The sequence below is a fragment of the Chroicocephalus ridibundus genome, chromosome 4 (genome assembly GCF_963924245.1).
Source record: "Chroicocephalus ridibundus chromosome 4, bChrRid1.1, whole genome shotgun sequence".
NCBI classification, from domain to species: domain Eukaryota; kingdom Metazoa; phylum Chordata; class Aves; order Charadriiformes; family Laridae; genus Chroicocephalus; species Chroicocephalus ridibundus.
In genome coordinates this window covers 28,556,054-28,576,537 of record NC_086287.1, presented here as the reverse complement: position 1 = coordinate 28,576,537, position 20,484 = coordinate 28,556,054, and the positions used below count along the sequence as shown (strand labels likewise).

General features: G+C 47.8%; 1 protein-coding gene across 3 annotated transcripts in view; it reads left to right on the top strand.

Moving 5' to 3' along the window:
- The window catches only part of ESRRB (estrogen related receptor beta), a 135,261-nt gene that overhangs the window by 103,699 nt on the left and 11,078 nt on the right, over positions 1-20,484 (top strand). For all 3 annotated transcript variants that reach the window (XM_063332161.1, XM_063332162.1, XM_063332160.1), the window contains 2 exons: positions 13,862-13,972; positions 14,571-14,732. In XM_063332161.1, coding sequence (XP_063188231.1) covers positions 13,862-13,972; positions 14,571-14,732 — 273 coding nt within the window. The remainder of the gene's footprint in view (positions 1-13,861; positions 13,973-14,570; positions 14,733-20,484) is intronic.

Genomic DNA, 20,484 nt, shown 5'->3' with positions numbered 1-20,484 from the left:
CTTGGTGTACTTCTCTTTTCCTTGGATTCATCCATGGCAGAAGGTTGCCATACCAGGTTCTTTCTCCTGCTTGATTACTGAAGTTTGGAGAAAAATGGTCTTGTGGTTAAAGGCAAGATCTAGAAACCATTTCTTCTCTTGACAGGTTTCTCCTTGATATCTTTGGCACTGGGTTGGTAACTTAGTGGGGACATTTCTGGGTAGAGAAACTGTCTTTCCTCTGAAGAAGAAGAGTACGATATTCCATTAGTACCTAATTTAGGGCTTCATGATTTCTTCTCATTAAGGGAGGAAGGATTTTCCTGGTTATTGTCATCATGCATACCACCTCCTGCCTGCTGGGCATGTGGCATGAGCCAGTTCTTCAGGCAGAAGGTACCAGTGTTCAAAGATGACAAACACAGGTAACCATGACTTCAAGCTTCTGCCTTATGCTTGAAATGCTCAGCTTGATGCTGTAGGAGATACTTAGGCTCTCTGCTTGGGGAGTGCATATGAGGGTCACCAGGCATCTTTTCTCCTCCCCACACGGGCTGCAGCTAGGCAAACAGCTGTGAATGTAGCCCTTTAAGATCTGGGGACACGGCCCCTAACACAGAAGTGCAGGTTATTCAGGCAGTGCAGAGTGAATGAGGATCAGGGCAGGAAGAGAGCCAATGGAGCAATCAATAGGTGTCTCAGATATCCAGGCCACTTTCTTTAAGAGAGCTCCGATCAATGCATTGCAACGAGGGAGCTGCACGGACACCAGAGCTTTGCTGTCTCAGGTTCTCCTGGTATGACGCTGCAGGGCAGGCGAGACTCGCTGGGGAAGGCAGCAGGCAGAAAGATTTGCCCACGGAGCCCAACTGGCTCAGATGTCTGAAGTGTTGGCCTGTCTGGCTGCCTGTCTCTCAGCTTTCCCCGTCCATCTGGATCATGCCCCCAGAGAGCATTAATTAGCCTCTCACTAGCAGGCTCAGATAGGAAGCTGCTGAATCTGGAGTCCAGGATTCCAGTGGACTCCAGTCTCAGTACCCCTGTGAAGAGGCACTGTCCCCGGAAAACCTGCACTCTGCTGCTCTTGGCCTTGCTGAAGAACCAGCCTGCAGGCAGTGGGAGATGGAGCATCTTCACAGCTTCATCCAGTAGAAGGTGCATGCATCCCTGCTCTGCAAAAATCAGGGAAACGTGAGCAACCTGTGATACTGCTGACCCCAGATGGAGAAGATCATATTTACATACATGCCTGGCCAGCGGGGATGGCCAGTGAAGGAAAGTGTGCCCTGCAACTTGCAGAGGAGACCTCTCTTCAGAGCTGAGCGTCTCTGTCTTTGGCCACCCCATTTGCTCTTTGCTCCCAGCGCTGTCTGTCTTGTGCCCACAATGACCAAAGTGTAGCTCTTTAACTCTGGGCTCTACAAAGTAGATCTAGGTCTCTCTGACTCTCTAGAATGATGGATAGCGAAATTTCAGCAGTTTGTCACGTCTCTTTTAAAAGCTCAATATACCTTGTCAGTTTGGGGGAGAATAAACCCTTGCCATTCATGCTTTAGCCACACATAGCCTTTCTGTTCTACAGCAATTTGTTTGTCTTCAAGAGGTAGATGTAATTTCAGGTGACACACGGCTTGTGTAAGTGGGCTCAGGTTTGATTTTGGACATTGGCTGGTTAAGCATGGCCTCACAGCCTTGCCTTCCACACCTCTACTGCCTCTCTGAAATCACAATCCTGTGTGTCACCTTGCAGAATGGCACTGTGACGTGGACAGTGATGTCAGTCCTTCTCTGTGTGTCAGTGTGGTGGGTTGACCTTGGCTGGCCACCAGGTGCCCGCCAAATTGCTCTCTCAGTCCCCTTCCTCAGCAGGACTGGGGAAGAAAATACGATGAAAAAGCTTCTGGATCGAGATAACGACAGGGAAATCACTCAGCAATTACTGTCACGGGCAAAACTCAACTTGTGGAAAATTAATTTAATTTATTGCCAGTTAATAAGAGAGTAGGATATTGAGAAATAGAAACAAAACTAAAAGCACCTTTCTGCCACTTCTACTTCTTCCCAGGTTCAACTCACTCATGATGCCTACCTCCTCCCACTCTGAGCAGTACAGGTGGATAGGGACTGGGGGTTTGTGGTCAGTTCATAACACTTCATCTCTGCTGGTCTTTCCTCCTCATGCTGTTCCTCTGCTCCAGAGTGGAGTCCCTTCCATGGGATACAGTCCTTCACGAACTTCTCCAATGTGAGTCCTTCATATAAACTGCCGTTCTTCAAGAACTGCTCCAGCCTGGGTCCTTTCCATGGGGTACAGTCCTTCAGCAACAAACTGCTCCAGTGTGGGTCCCCCACAGGCCACAGTTCCTGCCAGAAAACCTGCTCCTGCATGGGCTCCTCTCCATGGGCCACAGCTCCTACCAGGAGCCTGCTCTGGCGTGGGCTCTCGACAAGCTGAAGCTTCCATCAGGGCACGTCCAGCTGCTCCAGTGTGGGGTCCTCCAAGGGCTGCAGGGTGGATATCTTGCACTACTGTAGTCCTTCATGGACTGCAGGGGGACAGCTTGTTTCATAGAATCATAGAATTGCTGAGGTTGGAAGGGACCTTTAAGATCATCGAGTCCAACCTTTAACCTACCCTGACAAAAGCCACTTCTAAACCACGTCCCTAAGTGCCCCATCTACCCTTTTTTTAAACACCTCCAGGGATGGTGAATCCACCACCTCCCTGGGCAGCCTATTCCAATGTTTAATAACCCTTTCAGTGAAAAAATGTTTCCTAATATCCAATCTAAACCTCCCCTGATGTAACTTGAACCCGTTTCCTCTCGTCCTATCACTTGTCACCAGGGAGAAGAGGTCAGCCCCCATCTCTCTACAACCTCCTTTCAGGTAGTTGTAGAGGATGATAAGGTCTCCCCTCAGCCTCCTCTTCTCCAGGCTAAACAACCCCAGCTCCCTCAGTCGTTCTTCATAAGGTTTGTCCTCCAGACCCCTCACCAGCTTTGTAGCCCTCCTCTGGACACGCTCCAACACCTCAATGTCCCTCTTGTAGCGAGGGGCCCAAAACTGAACGCAGTACTCGAGGTGGGGCCTCACCAGTGCCGAGTACAGGGGGATGATCACTTCCCTAGTCCGGCTCACCACACTGTTCCTGATACAGGCCAGGATGCTGTTGGCCTTCTTGGCCACCTGGGCACACCGCTGGCTCATATTCAGCCGGCTGTCAACCAACACCCCCAGGTCCTTTTCTGCCGGGCTGCTTTCGAGCCATTCTGCCCCAATCCTGTAGCACTGCATGGGGCTGTTGTGACCCAAGTGCAGGACCCGGCACTTGGCCTTGTTGAACCTCATACCATTGGTCTCAGCCCATCGGTCCAGCCTGTCCAGATGCCTCTGCAGAGCTAACCTACCCTCAAGCAGATCAACACGCCCGCCCAGCTTAGTGTCATCTGCGAACTTACTGAGGGTGCATTCGATCCCTTCATCCAGATCATTGATAAAGATATTAAAGAGATAAATATTTCACCATGATTTTCTCTAGGCTGCAGGGGAATCTCTGTTATGGCGCCTAGAGCACCTCCTCCTCCCCTTCTTCTCTGACCTTGGTATCTGCAGGGCTGTTTCTCTCACATTTTCTCACTCCTCTCTCACAGCTGCTGCACAGCATTTTTTACCCTTTCTTGAATATGTTATCACAGAGGCACCACCAACACTGCTGATGGCTCAGCTTTGGCCAGCAGTGTGTCCATTTTGGAGCTGTCTGGAGCTGGCTCTGTCTGACATGGTGTCTTCTCACAGAAGCCACCCCTGAAGCCCCCCACTACCAAAACCTTGCCATCTAAACCCAGTACAGTCAGTTCATGAAAGTGAAATGTTCTGAGATCATGGGAAGAGGATGGAGATAACAGGTGACGTGCGATGGGACTTCAAAGCCTCTCATTACAAAACTCTTTGAGTGGAAATGATAAGCAGGCAAGCGGAGGAGAGGCAATACTGGACAGGCCAAACCATACCATACCAAAGAGAGCAGACTAGCTGTTGTCTGGGCATCTGGTCCTTTACTGTTGTGGAATTTTTTCTTCAATGGATTCCCACTTGTCTTTTTACCTCTTCTGTGCTTGCACACCTGCAGAGACCCAGATTGAGCATACGCAGTTCTGAAAAGGAAGCAAAGCTGGGTCATTGACGCTTTCATGAAGTGCACGTGTAAGCAATCATGTGTCACATCAGACAATGACAAACCAAACAGCAAAGAAAATAACGGCTAAAAAAATCTCATCCAGGCATTGAGATGTCATCCATTATTCCACCAGCCTTTGAGTCTTGTTTTCCTTTTTATTAGGAATAATGTGTATTGTATTGCTGAAGATCGGTTGTCCCTACCAGTGCTAAGACTTGTCTTCTCGGAGTCCTGCTCACGATTGAGGCCTAAGAGTAACTTTCTGAGATGCGTGAGTGGCTTCTGCCCAGTTTCTTGCAGACATCACTGGTTGGCTTCCAAGAAAGAGGGCAAAGACTGAAAGGGCCTTGGGGTGCGTCCTGTGGTAGACGTGGTATACCATATTTCAGAAAGCAGAAGATATTTCTGGAGTCCCACAGATCTACATGCATTTCTTGTGATAAAATCAGGAGCGGGAATTCCCAGGATAGGAAACCTGCCCTGTACAAGGTGCTTTGCCCCACTCTGAACATCTTTGAAGGCAAGCTGTCCTCTGGCCTAGCCTCCTGGCTCTCAGGAGTCAACCAGCAGCTATTTCTTGTGTGGCAAGGGTGAAGTCTACAAATTAATGGAAAGAAGGTAGAGGAAGGTAGTCTTGATCTGGATGCAGAAAAGGGAGGCTCTTTAAGAGAAAGAGAGAGGTTAGGCCATTATCCAGGAAAGGGATATGATTTATTTTATCCACATGACTCTTGTTTCTTCCCAGAAGTGTATCTCCTGTGGTGTAGTAATCGCAGGTACAACCATGCCTTTCCCTGGCTTTGCTCCTTTGCTCCTAATGCATTTCCATAAGAAATGCTAAAGAACATGTTAAAATTCAACAGATGACACAAATTCTCTGTTACAAATCCACCAAGCTCTTGAACGCCTATCTGTCTAATGTAATTTCTGATGTAGTAATTGCTGGAATGTGTGGATACTGACACCGCAGGGCCAGGTAGTGAAATATGAATGAGAAGTGAACAGAGGAGAGCCACAAAATTAATTTAGCTCATCTTCCTCTTAATTGTTCCCCTTTCCCTCCTGTCCCTAGTGTCTTTGGGAATACCCTGCCCACCAGAAGCTTGCAACACCCTACTAACCTTTGTGCTGCCTAAGTGCCCGCATCTCAGTGAAAGTTGGAGATAGTCCCCATTTCAGAGATGGTGGAGCCTGTAATCTCCAGATTTCAGAAGTCACTGTCTCTTAAATCCATGTTCCTCCGGCTCAAGACCGCAACTGATTAGGAAACCCCGTAGCCAGTGGAACTTTCCACACAGGAGTGTCTACTCCTGACTCTGCCTTTTCCCTTAACGGCTGCAGCCAGTGGCTGATGTCGTAAATGTTTCCCAAGGAAACAAATCTGTCACCCTGGGCGGGCCTGGCTCTGTCATGTTATAAATTGGGTGCAGTCATCTAGTATCTAAACAAGGGATTCCAAGCACTGGCAATCCCAAACTACTTCCACTTAGTAACTTTGCTTTCATCCTCCACTAAAATCCAGATAACTGAATCAACAGCAGAGCTCCCTTTCGGCAACATAGCCAAATGGAGGGTGTTTCATTTCTGTTTTCAAGTGAAAGAATTTCTCAATGGATCAAAGTGTTTCCAGCAACCTCTCCCCTCTCCCTCTTGTCCCCATCCCTGCTTCCAGACCGTGTGTTCTCAAAAAGATATTTGATTTCAGTGAGAGCTCAGCTGACATCCCTGCAATATGCTCGGGTTCTTGCTTTGTGCTTCCTGGGAAGGATGAGGGCTCCTCCGGGGATTCTGGGTAATTGGGTTAGTGGCCAGCTCATGTCAGGAAATTAAAAGGCAGCCCCGATCAGGTTGCTGCTGCATGCAATTTAATGGCTTTGTATTTATAGAGTATTCTGCCTCCAGCCGGTGCCAGATATATCACTATTGGAGGCATCCAAATGAAAAAAGAGAATGAAAAATGATTTTTCTTTTTCTAAAATATGCCTGTGTTTAAGAACAGACAGGCAACCCTCTGTCCACACAGGATTTCCAGGTGCAGTGAGTGGCCTCTTGATGTCTGTATCATCCATACCCAACTTTTTCCAAGGCATGAATTAAGCATTTGCGATGAAGCTGGATCTGGGCTGGGTGATGGTGTAACACAGCATGTGCTGCTGCCTTTGGCAGAGTGATGGTAATTGTCCAAAGAGGAGGCTTCCAGTGGATGGGCTGTCCACAAAGTGCACATTGGGTTGATGGCACTTGGTATCTGTTTTCTGGCCAGAAGACAGGTGCATCCAGGACCCTCCCCACACCTCCCGTCATATCTAATGGATTATGAAGCTGTTTAGTTTCGTTCCTCCTATTCATTTTGAATTATTAATCTGCCTAGGTTCTTGACATACCTAATTAAATCTCTCTTCTTTCAAATATGAAGTCCAGGCTCCATCGATGTACATTTGTGTGGATTCAGAGAGGCACCACCTCTACAGAGGTTTATGATAAGCACTTTGTACATTCTGTCAACAGAAATTGTGGTTAGTTCTCTTATAACATGTACAAAAAAGAGGAAGCTGCTAAAAGCTGCAATCACCCAGAGGTGTTTAGACCCCAGCCATTGTTCTACAAGCTTTTAGGCAGTTCTAACAACACGGTAGGTAAGATGCTCTGAGATGAGCAAGAGTGGGGTGTGACTGAATGTATGTCCCGCTGCTGTACAGTAAATCAAGGCATGTGCATCAACATTTTCACAGCCTCTGGTGACCTACGTTCACCAGTGACTCAGCTCTGCTGAGAGTGTCGGTCCCTTCCCCTAACTTACCTTTGAAGACTGTGCCAGCCCTTGGCTGCAGGGTATCCTGAGAGGGTCTTTACTCAGAATTCCCTGGCACAGCTGTTCTAATTTAAGAATTAAATAATAAGTGGACACTAGTTCTTAGTGTTGGAAAAGCCACTGCTGAGGTGAAGACTTCAGGAGAGACTTCAAGGCTGCAAGGCCCAAGCAGAACTGCTCTAAGTGGCTCACCAAAGCAGCAGCATGCTGTGTTGGTGGGTCTAACTCCCTCACTTCTGTGGATCTCCATCACAAGAAGGCTTCTCTCCCTGTAGTGATGGGGGCCTCTCCGTTGTGTCATGTATCTAAAAATTTGGTTCTTGGTCCACACTTACGCTTCTCTACCTGTTCCAAAAGGCCCATACGCTGTACCTAAATAGACTGAGACAGAAAACTGGGATAGAGAAAGCATTGGTTTGACCCTGCAGGGGTTGCCTTGGTAGTCAATGGCGAGAAGTATTTGTCTTCACTCCTCCTCAGGTAAGTGTCTGGCTGGTGACATGAATGTGGCAGTGCCTGCTTCTCCCTGTTCCCTGTCAAGGGAGCTCAGATGCACAGAAGGGAGCTATCAAAGCCTAAAATAAGGTGAGTTAAATCACACCCAGGGCTTCAGGTTCCTCTAGACAGCAAAATACCTTTTGGGGATTTAGCTCTGAGCACTACCTCTTGGAAAGTCAGTGGGGCTGGGGCTTTTTCATCTTTTAGGTCCTCTTGTGAAAGGCATCCTTAGTCTTTTCCTGGCGGGCAGATGCCTGCATCTGGGCATGTATCTGTGTTCCTTTCACACAGTGCCCCTCAGCTTGCTGGTATGGAGGCATTGCAGCCGTGGGTGACATAGCCAGTAGATCCGTTGTCCTGCCTCTGGCTGTTTAGAGGGTTGGGAAGGGAAGCGATCAAAGGAGAACATTTACATGAACCATGAACACAGGGTGAGTGTGTGGGTGTGGGGGTTATTACAGAGAGCTGAAAAAGGTACTGAGGTATTCTATATTCCCATCTGCCCTTGAAGCCCTTGTTAATTCCTGACTTTCCAGGGTGATTGAGGGGTGAGGTAAAAGGGGCTCAGCACAGGAAGGAAGCTGTACATTTGAGAGAGACGGCAGTGGCTAATGCTGCAGAGACACTTCTGCAGAGCTGGCAGCCATGCAGCTGGCATTAGCAGAGGAGAAGGGTTGGTTTGCAAGCCATGTGGGTTACACCAGATCCTGTGTGCTTTTGACCAACCATCTGGGACGTGCTGCTTATGTTTCTGTGCGTGAGGAGCAAGGACACCTTGCGTCACTGCTCCGAGGTATGTGACAGCCTCTTGTACCAGGTGTCATCAGGCATCGCCGGGCTAACCTATTCCTCTGAGTCCAAGGACTCTTTAGCCAGGCAGACAGTAAAGGAGCTTCCCTACCCAACTAACATATCCCTGAAAATATCAAAGGTGGAGCAGGCTGCAACATCCTGCTTGAACTGATTTTATCTCTCTGTAGGCTCTTATAACACAGGAGATGTTTTTTTTCAACTCCACTGCCCCCCTCCCCAGGCTAGTTCCTCACCCTCCCGTTGCAAGAGTCTCTCCCCAGGCTTGCTGAACCTGCACCATGCTAGTCACTGGGTTTTTCTGGCCGTGCTGACCTGTGACCCTCAAGTCACTTTCCTGTGTTTCAAATGAGTTTGGTACTTGCACCGGTCATCTACCAGGAGATTTTCCAGAGGCCAGCCTCTTTTGGTAGCAGTATAAGAGCCTAATAGTACAAAGGGGTCTTTTTCCCTTCCCATGCTGGAGTCTCAGAGTAACAAAAGAGAGCCTAGTCAGGCTGCAGCCTCTCCGCTCTCATTAGATAGAAATGCCTTTCCCCATAGTCTGTTTCTTTCCCCATCTTGGCAAGGTCATTGCTGCTCTCTGTTTTCCCCTGGCTCACTCATCCCATCCCTACATCCTGTTGTCTCTCCTGAAGTTCAGAGCAAAAAGGGAGAGCAAAATTCTGTACGAGACATCTTGGGCACAACCCTTCTCCCTTCCTTTCTTCTCTGCTCTTAGCCTACGCCTTCCAACTTCCTTGGGCAGTGCCAGTCCACGTATTTTAGACTGCAGCTCCTGGGGACAGGGGCATCTCTGTTAAGCTGCAGAGCACGACCCCAGCTGAGACCCTGGGAGAGGAAGCAGGCTGCATTGATGCAGAAACTGCAGCTCAAGGATTAGGTGGGCAGTGGGCACAGGACCTGGCTGGTGTATTGGGGAAGCTCAGCAAAAGCAACCCTGTGGGCATTGCTCCCTGGCCAGCACTTGCCCTGTGTTCCCTTCGGTTGTGTCCTTCTTAGTCTAGACACACATTGTACCGTGCAAACCCTGTAGCTTGGCTCCTCCGTTAGCTCTTTTGGCAAGATAGATCTTTCTGTTCCTATCAATTCATGGGCATGTGATAGGACTCGATGGAAAGTGAGGTGAGGCTAGTAATTTGACACGACAGCTGATATTGGGCCTAGACTGCATTTCCCACTGGCTAGGGCTTAGCTTCACAGAGCTTTTAAGAGTATTTTTAGTCCCCAGAAAATAAAAAAGAAACTAAACCTGACTCTGTGTGCTGTCGCCTCTGCATACTCTGCTATTTTTACTTCCGACAGACTCGGCCTGGGTCCAGCTTTTAAAAAAAGCTGGAATTATTTTACTTCCATTAAGAAAAAAACCCCAAAGCCTGATGTTATCAAGTCAGCAAGGGGACATCTGATCCCAAAGTTGTCAGGCAGACATCTCTCCGAGGGGCATGTCAGAGAAATGCAGGGAGCTTGAACAGATCAGCAGATCAGCTCTCCCACTGCAGAGGCTTGGTGCTGGCATAGACCTCTCTGCAAGAGCGCTTGGAACACGAGTGGCACCCACAGGATGCTTAGAAAACTGACATCCCTACCCCAGGCAAGACGCTGAGCCGAAAAGTCCCGCACAAATCCTGGCCCTGCCCTCCTCCCTGCGAGGTCAGAGCAGGCTCAAGGCAGGCTGGGGAGCTGAGAGCGTGCTGCCGGTGAGCTGGGACTCCGTCCCTGTGGTGGTGACCGGGATCAGCTCCACACCTAGGTCAGATGGGGTGCCAGGACTCTTATGCAGAGTCCCTCAAAAGGTAACAAGATTCAGCGCTTCCTTGCAACACAGGGGAGTGGGAGGAGAGGGGCTGTTTCCAGCACAGATAGCCTTCATTTGTGAAGGAGCAGCTGCCAGAAAGGTAAGTTATCAAGGGGTGGCACTTCCCAAACTTTGCTCTATACTGTTGCATCTCACATTGCATATGTAAATCCTCCTTTCTTTGCTGCTCTGGCAGTCCCTCCTTGCAGATACTGTCAAGAAAGGGCGTCCAAGAGTGCCTATGGTGGTGACAGTTTTGTAGAATGAGTGCCTTCTCTCCTGGGAACTGCCCAGTCATGATCTGTGTGAGAAATGGGTTTGTGCAGGAGCTGAAAGGGAACTGCTTTCTCTTGCTGCTGTCTTGTTGTCAGGCGCTGGCACCAAACCTTATGTAAGAGTCTTCAGTACAGACCAACTGCATCTCTTCAGCGTCCGCTGCACCTTGCAGTTAAAGGTCAGGTGGCTGCATGTTGGTGTGAAATCTGCCCTTGGGATTACAGCGTAGGTACCACTCAGAGAGAGGCCCTTTTTCTCATTTTCCTTCTCCTCACACTCTCTCACTTCCGTTCATCTCTCAGTTTACATCCCACTCTGTTTCTTCTCTGCTCAATGCTTTCCTTGATGATGCTTCTCTGAGCACACCCACTGCACTTCCCCACTCCGTTTTAATGTCCTTTAGCGTCCTGCTCAGAGCCTCATTGTAACCAGCCTGCCTATCTTAAAATCTACCACCAAGGTAATCAAAGTAGAATAGCAGGCATTAACAAGCCACCTGCATACCACAGCTCAGTCCTGATTTTTGGTCATGCCCTTTCCTTCCATCTAGGTATGACCCATTAGGCTGTCAGATCTCTGGGGGAGGGATTTTGCCACGATGCTTATGTCTGGAGTGTCACAGTCAGGAACGCAGGGGTCGAAATGCTTTTGTGTGCTGTAGCACCTGCAGGTCGCTGCCTTCAGCAACGGGCGCTGGGATGTACTCCTTAGGGGTCAGCCTATTCACCAGCTCTGCGGCTGGAGCGATGACGACAGAGTAGAATAGTGGCTTTCCAAATGCTGATTGAAAACATATGCCTCAAGGAGTGTCGCACAGGATGGGGAACAAGAGGAGGACAAACGCTGCTTCAAAATTAACAAGCCAAAGTCCTTGGACAAACAGACCTCTATCTGCTCAGAGAGGGAAGGAGGGATGGAGGATAAATCTTTCTGCATCTCACTTATCTTTTTTTAATGCACTTACGTCCTTTGTGTCCTTATAATCTGATTGAGGGTCCCTAATACTGCTGTAACCTCTGCAGCCATCCCTCTGCCAAGCACTGGAGGATGGCATGCTTCTCCTTGGGAGAAGAAAATGAGCTCCTTTTCCCATTTCCTCCCTATCCTTCCCAGTACCCCCTTCCCGCTGCTTATCAAACTGCACAGCAAAAGCATCCTGGAGGGCTGTGTGTTGGTTTCTTCTTGGCTGCAAATGGCATCTCCCTGCACCACTGACATCCTGCCCACTAGTGTGAGGGAACGGACCTGCCTGTGACCACTCTTTTGTGAGGGTCCTGGGGAGCCTGAAGTCCTGCAGCCTGTTCTGGATTTCTCCATAACCTTTGAACAGTATATTCCTGACCCTTATAATTTTCACACCTGGTTACTTGGTTTTCTGACAGTTCCTGGCATTTGTGTCTGTCCCTCCTCTCCTGGCTTATTAGGTAGGTGTCATTCATTCAGCAGAGCATGGTCTTCTTTCTTAGGAAACTAGGGCACATTTATAGAGGGAGAGAAATCATGAATGGAAATGGAAGTTTCCTGCTTCATCCAGGACTTTGTTAGTGCTGTTCCTCAGGAATCTCCCTAGATAATCTCAGGCCTGGGATTCCCTGGCTGCCCTTTCTGAAATCACTCTCTGCAAAGTGTTAGGGCTCCCAGGAAGGAGTCTTGCCTACAGATTATCTGCTGCTGGGCATGGAGGTAAAACAAGCAATAGGCAACATTTTCGGAAACGCTACCAGGTAATGGAGGAGAAAGGTGGTACTTATGCTTAGGCTTGTCAGGGAATTCTCCACACAGAGTCAGAAATAGAAGATGGGGCAGGGAAAGGAAATTACTCAGTGTGATCTGAGTTCACCTATTCAGCTTCATGTCTTTCTCTCCATCTTCAACGTCTGCCATCCTCCCATAGCAGCCACTTGCAGCAGCAGTTCTTTTGCTCTGGAGACCTCCAGGCCTGCTCATTCCTGCTTCTCCTGTTCAGTGGGAGCAGCAGGACTCTTAAAAGGAAGCAGGTATATAGCATCAATAACATCACACCTATGAGCCTCTGCCTCCACACGCTATGTCTTACAGGTAATGCCACCTAGACCTCCATGTGGGTGTTGCTACTGCCAGAGAGATTCTGCTGTCAGACTGTATAACTGAGTCCTGTTGCCCTGGTTGGTGTTGGTTATTTTTGCTGTTGGGGGGCTGTTGGTACTGTCTGTCAGTCAAGCTGGTTTGGATGCTCCAGACACGAAAAGTATCAGAATCTGGATGTTGTGGCAAGTAACGGATTCATGTGGTGCAAGTGGGGCTGGTGTGAGCATTACGGTAAAAGCTGTCTCTTTTCCATGTCATAGTAAGCAAATGTGGCATTGAAATGCACAGTGTAAATGACAGATGTGTGCCTCATTCTAGGGTAGAATATTTGTCAGCAGACTGCAGGTTTTTTCAGGTGTACAAGGTGTTCAAAAAGCATCACTTCAAAACTGATCTGGAGTGTTTACTTTTACTTGTTTGTGTTTATGCAGTGGACTGATTGCAAAATATTAATGGCTCGATGTGATTAGTAAGTCTATCGCATAATTGGTTCCCGTGATCAGACTAGATAAACTCATGTGTTTCTAAGGAAGTACTTGTATAGCGTAAATTCAAATTTTTATTGTATTTGAATGCTCCTACATTTTATCTTGAAAGATTTTATTTTTTTCACAATAGCTGGTTCTCCCAGCAAGACTGTTAGTGCAATTGCGCAAGAACTGATTGCCAGAGACCATGTGGCTGGCCAGAAACAACTGACAATTGGACAAATATCTATGGCTTTTTTTCACAATTTGTTTTTAACAACGTATTTTGTACTAATACAGCAGTTCAGCTGCTGTTCGTGGACTATTGATGCTGCTATGGTTTTTTGCATGGTGACCGTCACTGGTGCTTCTCAGTCACTGGGAACTGTTTTCAATGTGCTGTTTGCTTTATTGTAGTAGAGGTTGTTTCTATTTATTTGGGTTCTACTTTTATTATAGTTGCCTTACTTGATCAAGGCGGAAACATCTTTGTTGAATTCATAGTTCATAATCTATTTGCTATAGGTCACTTTTTTCAAATATAAACAGTGAGAGGTCACAGAACATTTAACTTCTCATTTTTAAGAACAATCTAAAAGCTTATTTTTATAACTGCAGGTTTGATTGACATTCAAAGTCTTTCTTTTTAAAAGCAAGATCATCTAGAGGGCATTGAGGTCTGAAGCTTTTCATTTGCCCATCAGATTGATGGTGATTCAAGAGTTTGAATGGGTTAATTTCTGTCTTCATTAATGTTTTGAATAAAAGTAAAGCTCACAGCAGCACGGTTAGAGCTGGAGGCAGTCTAGCTGGTGTTATTGGGATTGCTGGCTTCAGCTGAGGTCTCAAGTGTTTGGGAGAGGGAAGCTCCCTGGAGTGTGGGGAACGTCTTATTTAGCAAATTTTAGCATCTGCATGTCAAGGTTCCCTGTAGCACTAAGGAATCATGAGGATTTATCTTGTTTTACCTGCAGGTGTTCGTCTGGATCGAGTCCGCGGAGGCCGTCAGAAATACAAGAGGAGGCTGGATTCTGAGAGTAGCACTTACCTGAGCCTACAGATCCCTCCCCCAGCTAAAAAGCCACGTATGTACTGGCCTTGAATTGGGGTCCTCTGAACAACCACTACGTTTCTTTTTATTGGTCTCCCAAAACATACAGTGGAGCCACTGTCATTTCTGCTTCCCATATCAGTCACCAGCGCTAGGATTATTTTTTTTTATGATCACAGTGCAGAGATAGATTAGGTACACCTAAGGCGCAGCCCAGGTGCTGTACTCGTTGTACCTAGGGTTAAATACCATACCTTTCCTAGGAGATTATGTAAATCCATTTAGTGATATTCTGATCTTTTCCTGTATCCAAGCTATGTTAACAGAACTGGTCCCACGCTGATTTCTCTCTTCCACACTGCCCATAGTTCTCTAAACTTGAGACAATGGCTGACAACCTTACACTAGCTTCCTGCTTTTGTCATCCCTGTGCAGAGCTGGTTTGGCATAGGTAGATCACTACAGCTTGTGTAGCTGCAGTGTAGTCTTCTCCTGTTGTGACCAAAATGATTTCTGAGGTCCTATGGTCTCTGCAGTCATGTCTTATCCCAGGAAGGTCGTTCCAGAAAGGGCTGTTATGACACCTTATGTCACGAGAGATCCAACAACAACTTCTCCTTTGAAATGTGCAGTGACTAAGATTGTCTCCCACTTGCTGGTGGCTGAGCCAGAGAAGATTTATGCCATGCCTGACCCAACCATGCCGGAGAGTGACATCAAAGCCCTGACAACCCTCTGTGACCTGGCAGACAGGGAACTGGTGGTGATCATTGGCTGGGCAAAGCACATCCCAGGTAAGCAGGGGGAATTACAAGGGTGTAAGCATCAATAGCAAAGGGAGCTGTTAGTTATCACTGTTCCTATCAGTTTTGTCTTCAACCAGGATTTTTACGTGTAGTGATGTGTGGAAATTACCATCCCAGAAAACTGCTTGTGGTGGGCTTTCACTGGTAACAAACTCCAATATAGCCCATCGTGTAGGTGCATAAATTGATGACTGTATGTGTGTGTGCCCCAGCATTATGCAGAAGGCTTTGAGATGATATGATAAAGTTCTCAGTTGTACCCGGTATTGAGTGTCACAGTGAAAGCACTCAGGAAACAGCCCTTGGGATGGTACAGTGGACTTTAGTGATTTTGCATTGCATCAACACGACCTAGGTCTGTTGTGTTTATAGACGAATAAGTGTTACAGCAGTGGCGGCGCTTTACTGCTAATGACAAGGCAGGTACCCAGCCTGTCTGCAGTGGGCATTCTTGACCAGACTCGGGAAAGCTTTTGTCATGATGGATTCATCATGGAACAAGTCCCATTGGGATGGAGGACATACTCACTGTTGTCAGTGAATCTCCAGGCTTCTACGCTGATGAATAATGAGGACAACTTATTGGTAATGTGACTAGCCTCAGAAGGCTCATTGACTACCCAATGAGTGCCTGTACGATTGAGTGACATAGCAAATGTCTCACACCTGCAGGTAGGATGGACCCACACTGAAGGAGCAGACAAGGCCCTCAAGGGCGCTCTGGGGACAAAGATTTGGACTGTGAAGGGAAAATGCCTCCTCTCTCTAGTTGCGCCCTGTCCCCCACCAATGAAAAGATAGGTTGGATTTGGGTATGGAGAAGGTTGGCCAGGAAATTTAGGGGATGTCCTTGGGGTTTATGTATCTGCTTTCCAAAAACTGCTTCAGATGCCCACTATGAACAGCTCACTACAGCTGTCTCCTGCCTTCTGTCCCCTTTCCTTGTGTCAGGAGAATATCTGAGGCTCAGCCACAGGATCACAGGATTTAACCCATATTGCACATTGTTTGTGTCTTCCACTGCGTGGGTCTGTGTTTTCTTGTTTTGCTTCTTGGCTTTAAGTTCTTCCTTGTTTGATGAGGCATCTTAGCATGAGTGATCAGACTATTTAGTTCTCCCATGTATTTTGTTTCTCTTTGTAGCTCCCCTTTTGGCTTTTTGGTGGCTGCTTCTCTTTTTTTCAGAGGGAGTATTTATCCTGTGACTCAAGGGTTAGTAGTTTCCTGGGCTGTGTGGAATATGGACTGTGATATGGTGGGACTATAAAGTCTGGAGTAACTTTTGCAGGACGGTGTTTCTGAATAGAGGTTAATCTCAGTGGTGCCCTTCTTACACAGGATCTGCAGTACCTGCAGGGATTACACCCATCACTAGTGCTGGAATCCATCTGGGGCTGATTCATCACAAGTGGGGTTACAGTGGTGATTAGGGAACTCAGCCTGGATTGCTCTACTAACCCAGTATTTGGGGTGTTAACAGGAATAGTTTTATTGCAATGCAATTAGCTGCTACGGCTGTCCAGTGAGGTGCTGTTGTATGTTCTTCTAACCTTGGCTATTTCTGTTCGCACAGGGTGCCCTGCTGTAGTTCCTTAGCTTGCAGTTGTGGGATGAGCGTGGGATGCTCAGCTCCAAGTTTCTACAGAGTTTTTCAGCCTACCATGGTGATATTATCCCAGAACAGGTGTATAGTAGAGATTACTCCTGCATTATGAAAGCGCTCTTCCTCTCCTTTCTGACAGGCAGGACATACCTGCCATCATCTCAATTTTCTCTGTGTATTTTCCTTTCCTATCAAAGGCCCTGCAACATGGTAACAGCCATCAGCCTGGCACAGTTCAGAGCAGCAGGATTATAATAGGACTGTGTCTACAGAAGAGAGCTCAGGGATTGTTACACAAGGGAGCAGTACCAAGAAGCAAACATAATAAAAGACAGTTCATAAAAATGGAACAAAATACCCTATAGTTCTGAAACAAGTATGAAACATACTGAGTTAGGCAGCAAGGGGGCAGAGCAGGGCAGGGCCAGAAGGCGGCCAGGTATCTAGATTATCCACGCCCTCTATTTCTGCCTGCCAAGGATTTTGAGCAAAACAGGACATTACCTCCTGTGTGCATGAACTCTTGGACAGAGAGAGATGGAGAAAAGAACAAAATTCATATATTCCTGCCTTGTGTTCGCACTGGAATTAGTAAAGAATAGTGTGACGTTAAAGTCATACCAAACTTTCACTGTCCCAGGTGTCGGCACAAACTTCTACTCCACAGTCTTAGCAAATAAAATCAGTTAAGCTTAAAGACAGTCTCCTATGATAACAAGAAAGTATGATTTTATGGTGTTTAGCAAACGTTATTAGCTCAACAACCTTATTAACCATTAGCTCAAAAGCCACGCTTAGCCAACGTGGAGTTGCTCCGTTCAGCATGAGGCCCCCTCCCCAGCACTCTCCCTCCCCCTGTGCTAATTGTCTTTAAACAACATCTACCTTTTCTGCATGCTTTGATGCAGGGAGACAAGGCATCTCTCGAGGGGTGACAATGAAGGCTCTCCCAGGGTAGCTGTTGTGCTGTTCTCACTAGGAAGACGATAGTACTAGCACAGAATGAAATATGGCAAGTGGAGTGACAGCAGCTGTGTCTGGAGTGGCCTCAGATCCTATAATTACATCTCCCTTTATTACCTCTGCTAATGGCCCTCCAGGATGACAGAAATGATAATAAATTAACAGATTATGAACTCCACTTGCCACAAATTATGTGACTTTTTTTTTTTTTTTCATTCTGGGAGCTCCCACTGCCAAACCACTGAAATAAAAAAAAAAAAAAAAAGAATCACAAAAAATAAAAAAACTGAATGTCACATCAGCTATTGCAAATAAAGCAGCTTTTCTCATCCTGCAACTGGGAAGGAGAGAAACATGCATGCAGCTTTGTGCCAGGGATAGAGACTCCTCTTTTGGGAGCCTAGGGAGGGCAGTGGAGCATTCAGCACCTATCAGGATAAGACCTGAGGAAAGCAGCAAGAAACAGATCACTAAAGGCACTTTCTGGATGCTGCGCCATCAAACAGCTCCGGAATGCAAAAGGGCTGGATTCTAGCAATTCCTGGGAGCTGTAAGATGGCGAGGCAGTTGAATTTCACAACTAGAGGTTCTCCAGTGTTATAAACCTATGATAGCAAGCCTGTGATTTTGGCCAGGTGAAATTAGCATTTACCTTTCCCGATCTCAAGTTTTATAGCATGGGAGAGCCCAGGTTATATGATCTTCCCTTGTCTGTGCAGGCTGCAATGATACAGGCGCGGTCCTCCAGCCCTTGCCCTCTACTTGAGGAAAAGGGTCCTGATTCCGTCAAGATGTTTGAAGTCCCAGTTTGGCACTGCAGCACTCCCTCCCTCACGCCCGCCTGCCAGAGCCCGAGTTGTGGGCTACCTGGGAGTGCTTCTGGCAGGGGGCTTTCCCAGGTGGGTAGGGTAGGGGAGTTGCAGCTGACTCTTCTGTTCTCCTTGGCACAGGGTAAAACTTGGTCTCTCCTGTGCAAATCCCACCTGCCATAACTGCCTCTGGGAAAGAGCGATTAACAGGGATGCTGGATGTACAGGCTACTGCTAGGGTTAAGTCAATTTTTCTACTTTATTCTCCAGCAGAAAAGTGTGAGCCATGTCTGTTCTGAATCCTCTCACTCTACTACGTGACTGTTTCTGAATCTTTAACAAATTTCATTAGCAGACCACAGTGAGGCGATGGCATAACCCCTTTTGTAATCTAGATGTGAATGAAGATGCAGAAGGGCCACGTCACTGACCCAGAAACTAGACTTAAGGCAGCAGCTTAAATGCTGGACTGTTCTCCATGGTCAGAGCTAGGAAAGGCGGTGGCTGAGCACAGCACCATTGCCTCTGTCTCAAGGTTAATCTCATCAGTACCCTGTACAGCAAGCAGGAGACCTGAGGAGACAGGATCCCAAGCCTTTGAGCTGCATCAGCCTGCACTTGGACTCAGTCAGGAGGGCTGCCTTCAGGACCGACTGCAGGAGATAAGGGGCAGAAGGGTGAGGCAAAGGACGAGGCAGCCCTGAAGTACTCACAGCCTGAGCAAGGGATGGGATTCACCAGGTGCAGGGCTACACGGGGCTCTGTCTGTGCTGTACAGGAATCAGTCTCACAGTCATGGAGCTGGATTTGTAGTTGTTCTCCCCAGTAGCCTGGACTCCTCTTTAGCTGTTCCCTCTGGCACTCCTCCCCAATGGTTTATTGATTCTTCCCTCCCACCCACTGCTCCCCTCAGACCTTGCACACACAACACGTGACAGCTGATTGGTATCTGTTAATTAATGTGGCCTGGGGCCTCTTTTCTATTCAGTGGCCTGATAAGGGAAATTGGATGTCCAAGGGCTGCCAGGCCATTATCACCCTTTGCTTCCCCTGGCAACACAAACACAAAACATGGCGTAGTGATAAATAAATACCACTAACCCACCCTTCAGCCTTCCCTTCCCCATCTGAGATAGTGCAGATAGAAAAAGAGAACCCACAGTCAGTCAATATAGCAATCATCAGCTCTTTTGTTAATTGCCAACTTGATAACAAGAGAAATCAAATGATCATCATGGTGGCTGGCTACCTAGGCCCAGATGCGGGGCCAAGAACTGTGAGCAGAGAGGGCTGTGGGATAAAGGAGCCCCGCTGATCCTAGCACACAGCCAGCGGGGCTGGGAGCCTCCTGGACAGAGGCTAATGAGCTCGCAGACCTCTTGGCGAGCCCTGAGGCTTAATAAACGTCTGGGGAGAAAACTGGCAGGGGAAGCTGGTGGAGCATTGCTCCCCCAGCTGAGGGGTGCCTGGGTGTCCCATTCTCCCATAGCCCTGGGAACCTTTAGCAGCAAGGAGCTGCCAAAAAGCACAGTCCCTGTCTGTCAGTGGTGGGCAGGAGCTGCCTAGATGGGACCAACACACTGCGCTCGGCATCCCTGTCTGTAATGGCTGTTGCACAGTGCCCGTCTCCCAGGATCTCTCATGGGCTGGACTTCAGGGGTACCTAGTACAGAGAACGTAACGGACACAGCCTTCCTTCCCGTGCATCCCCCCACCCAGGGCAAACAGCGTCTCTGTGTTGGCCTCTCCACTTTCTCAAGTGGGCCCTGGGGCTGTCGGGGTCTATCTCCAGATGGTGATTGCTATTCCTATATTTGAGGAGAATTACTTGGTGCACTGCTGTGTGCTGGTTTCATTGCCACTGGGTTTGGCTGTGATTTAGGTACTTGTATGGCACCATAGTGGTGTTTTTGACACTTGGGTAGGGTTGTTGGCTGTGAGGTGCAGAAAGACGATGGTTGTGGAGCTCAGGGAGTGATGAGGAGTAGAAGAAGATTCTGTTCACAAATGCATTCAGCTTTTGAATACATTTCAGTACTCTGTTGTGGCAGGACCCTTTCTTACGCTGGCCAAAATGAGATTGTGGCATGCTTGTCATTCAGGCCTGTGCCATTCCCTCCTATCTCATCAGAAGCCCTCTTTTCTGCCATCTGGAGCTCTTCTCTGCTCTTTGGTCAGCTGGGGCAGACTAAATAAGCTGCAGTACAAAACTACAGAGGAACAGTGAGCAGGACGATGTGGTACAAAACAGTTGCTGCTATAGAAGAAGCAGAGATCATTGAAAAGAGGTTAGCATTAGCCTTGGGTTGCCATAAATGCAGTCAGAGCATCAGGACTCCTGTTGGAGGCTGCAGGTGGGCATGGG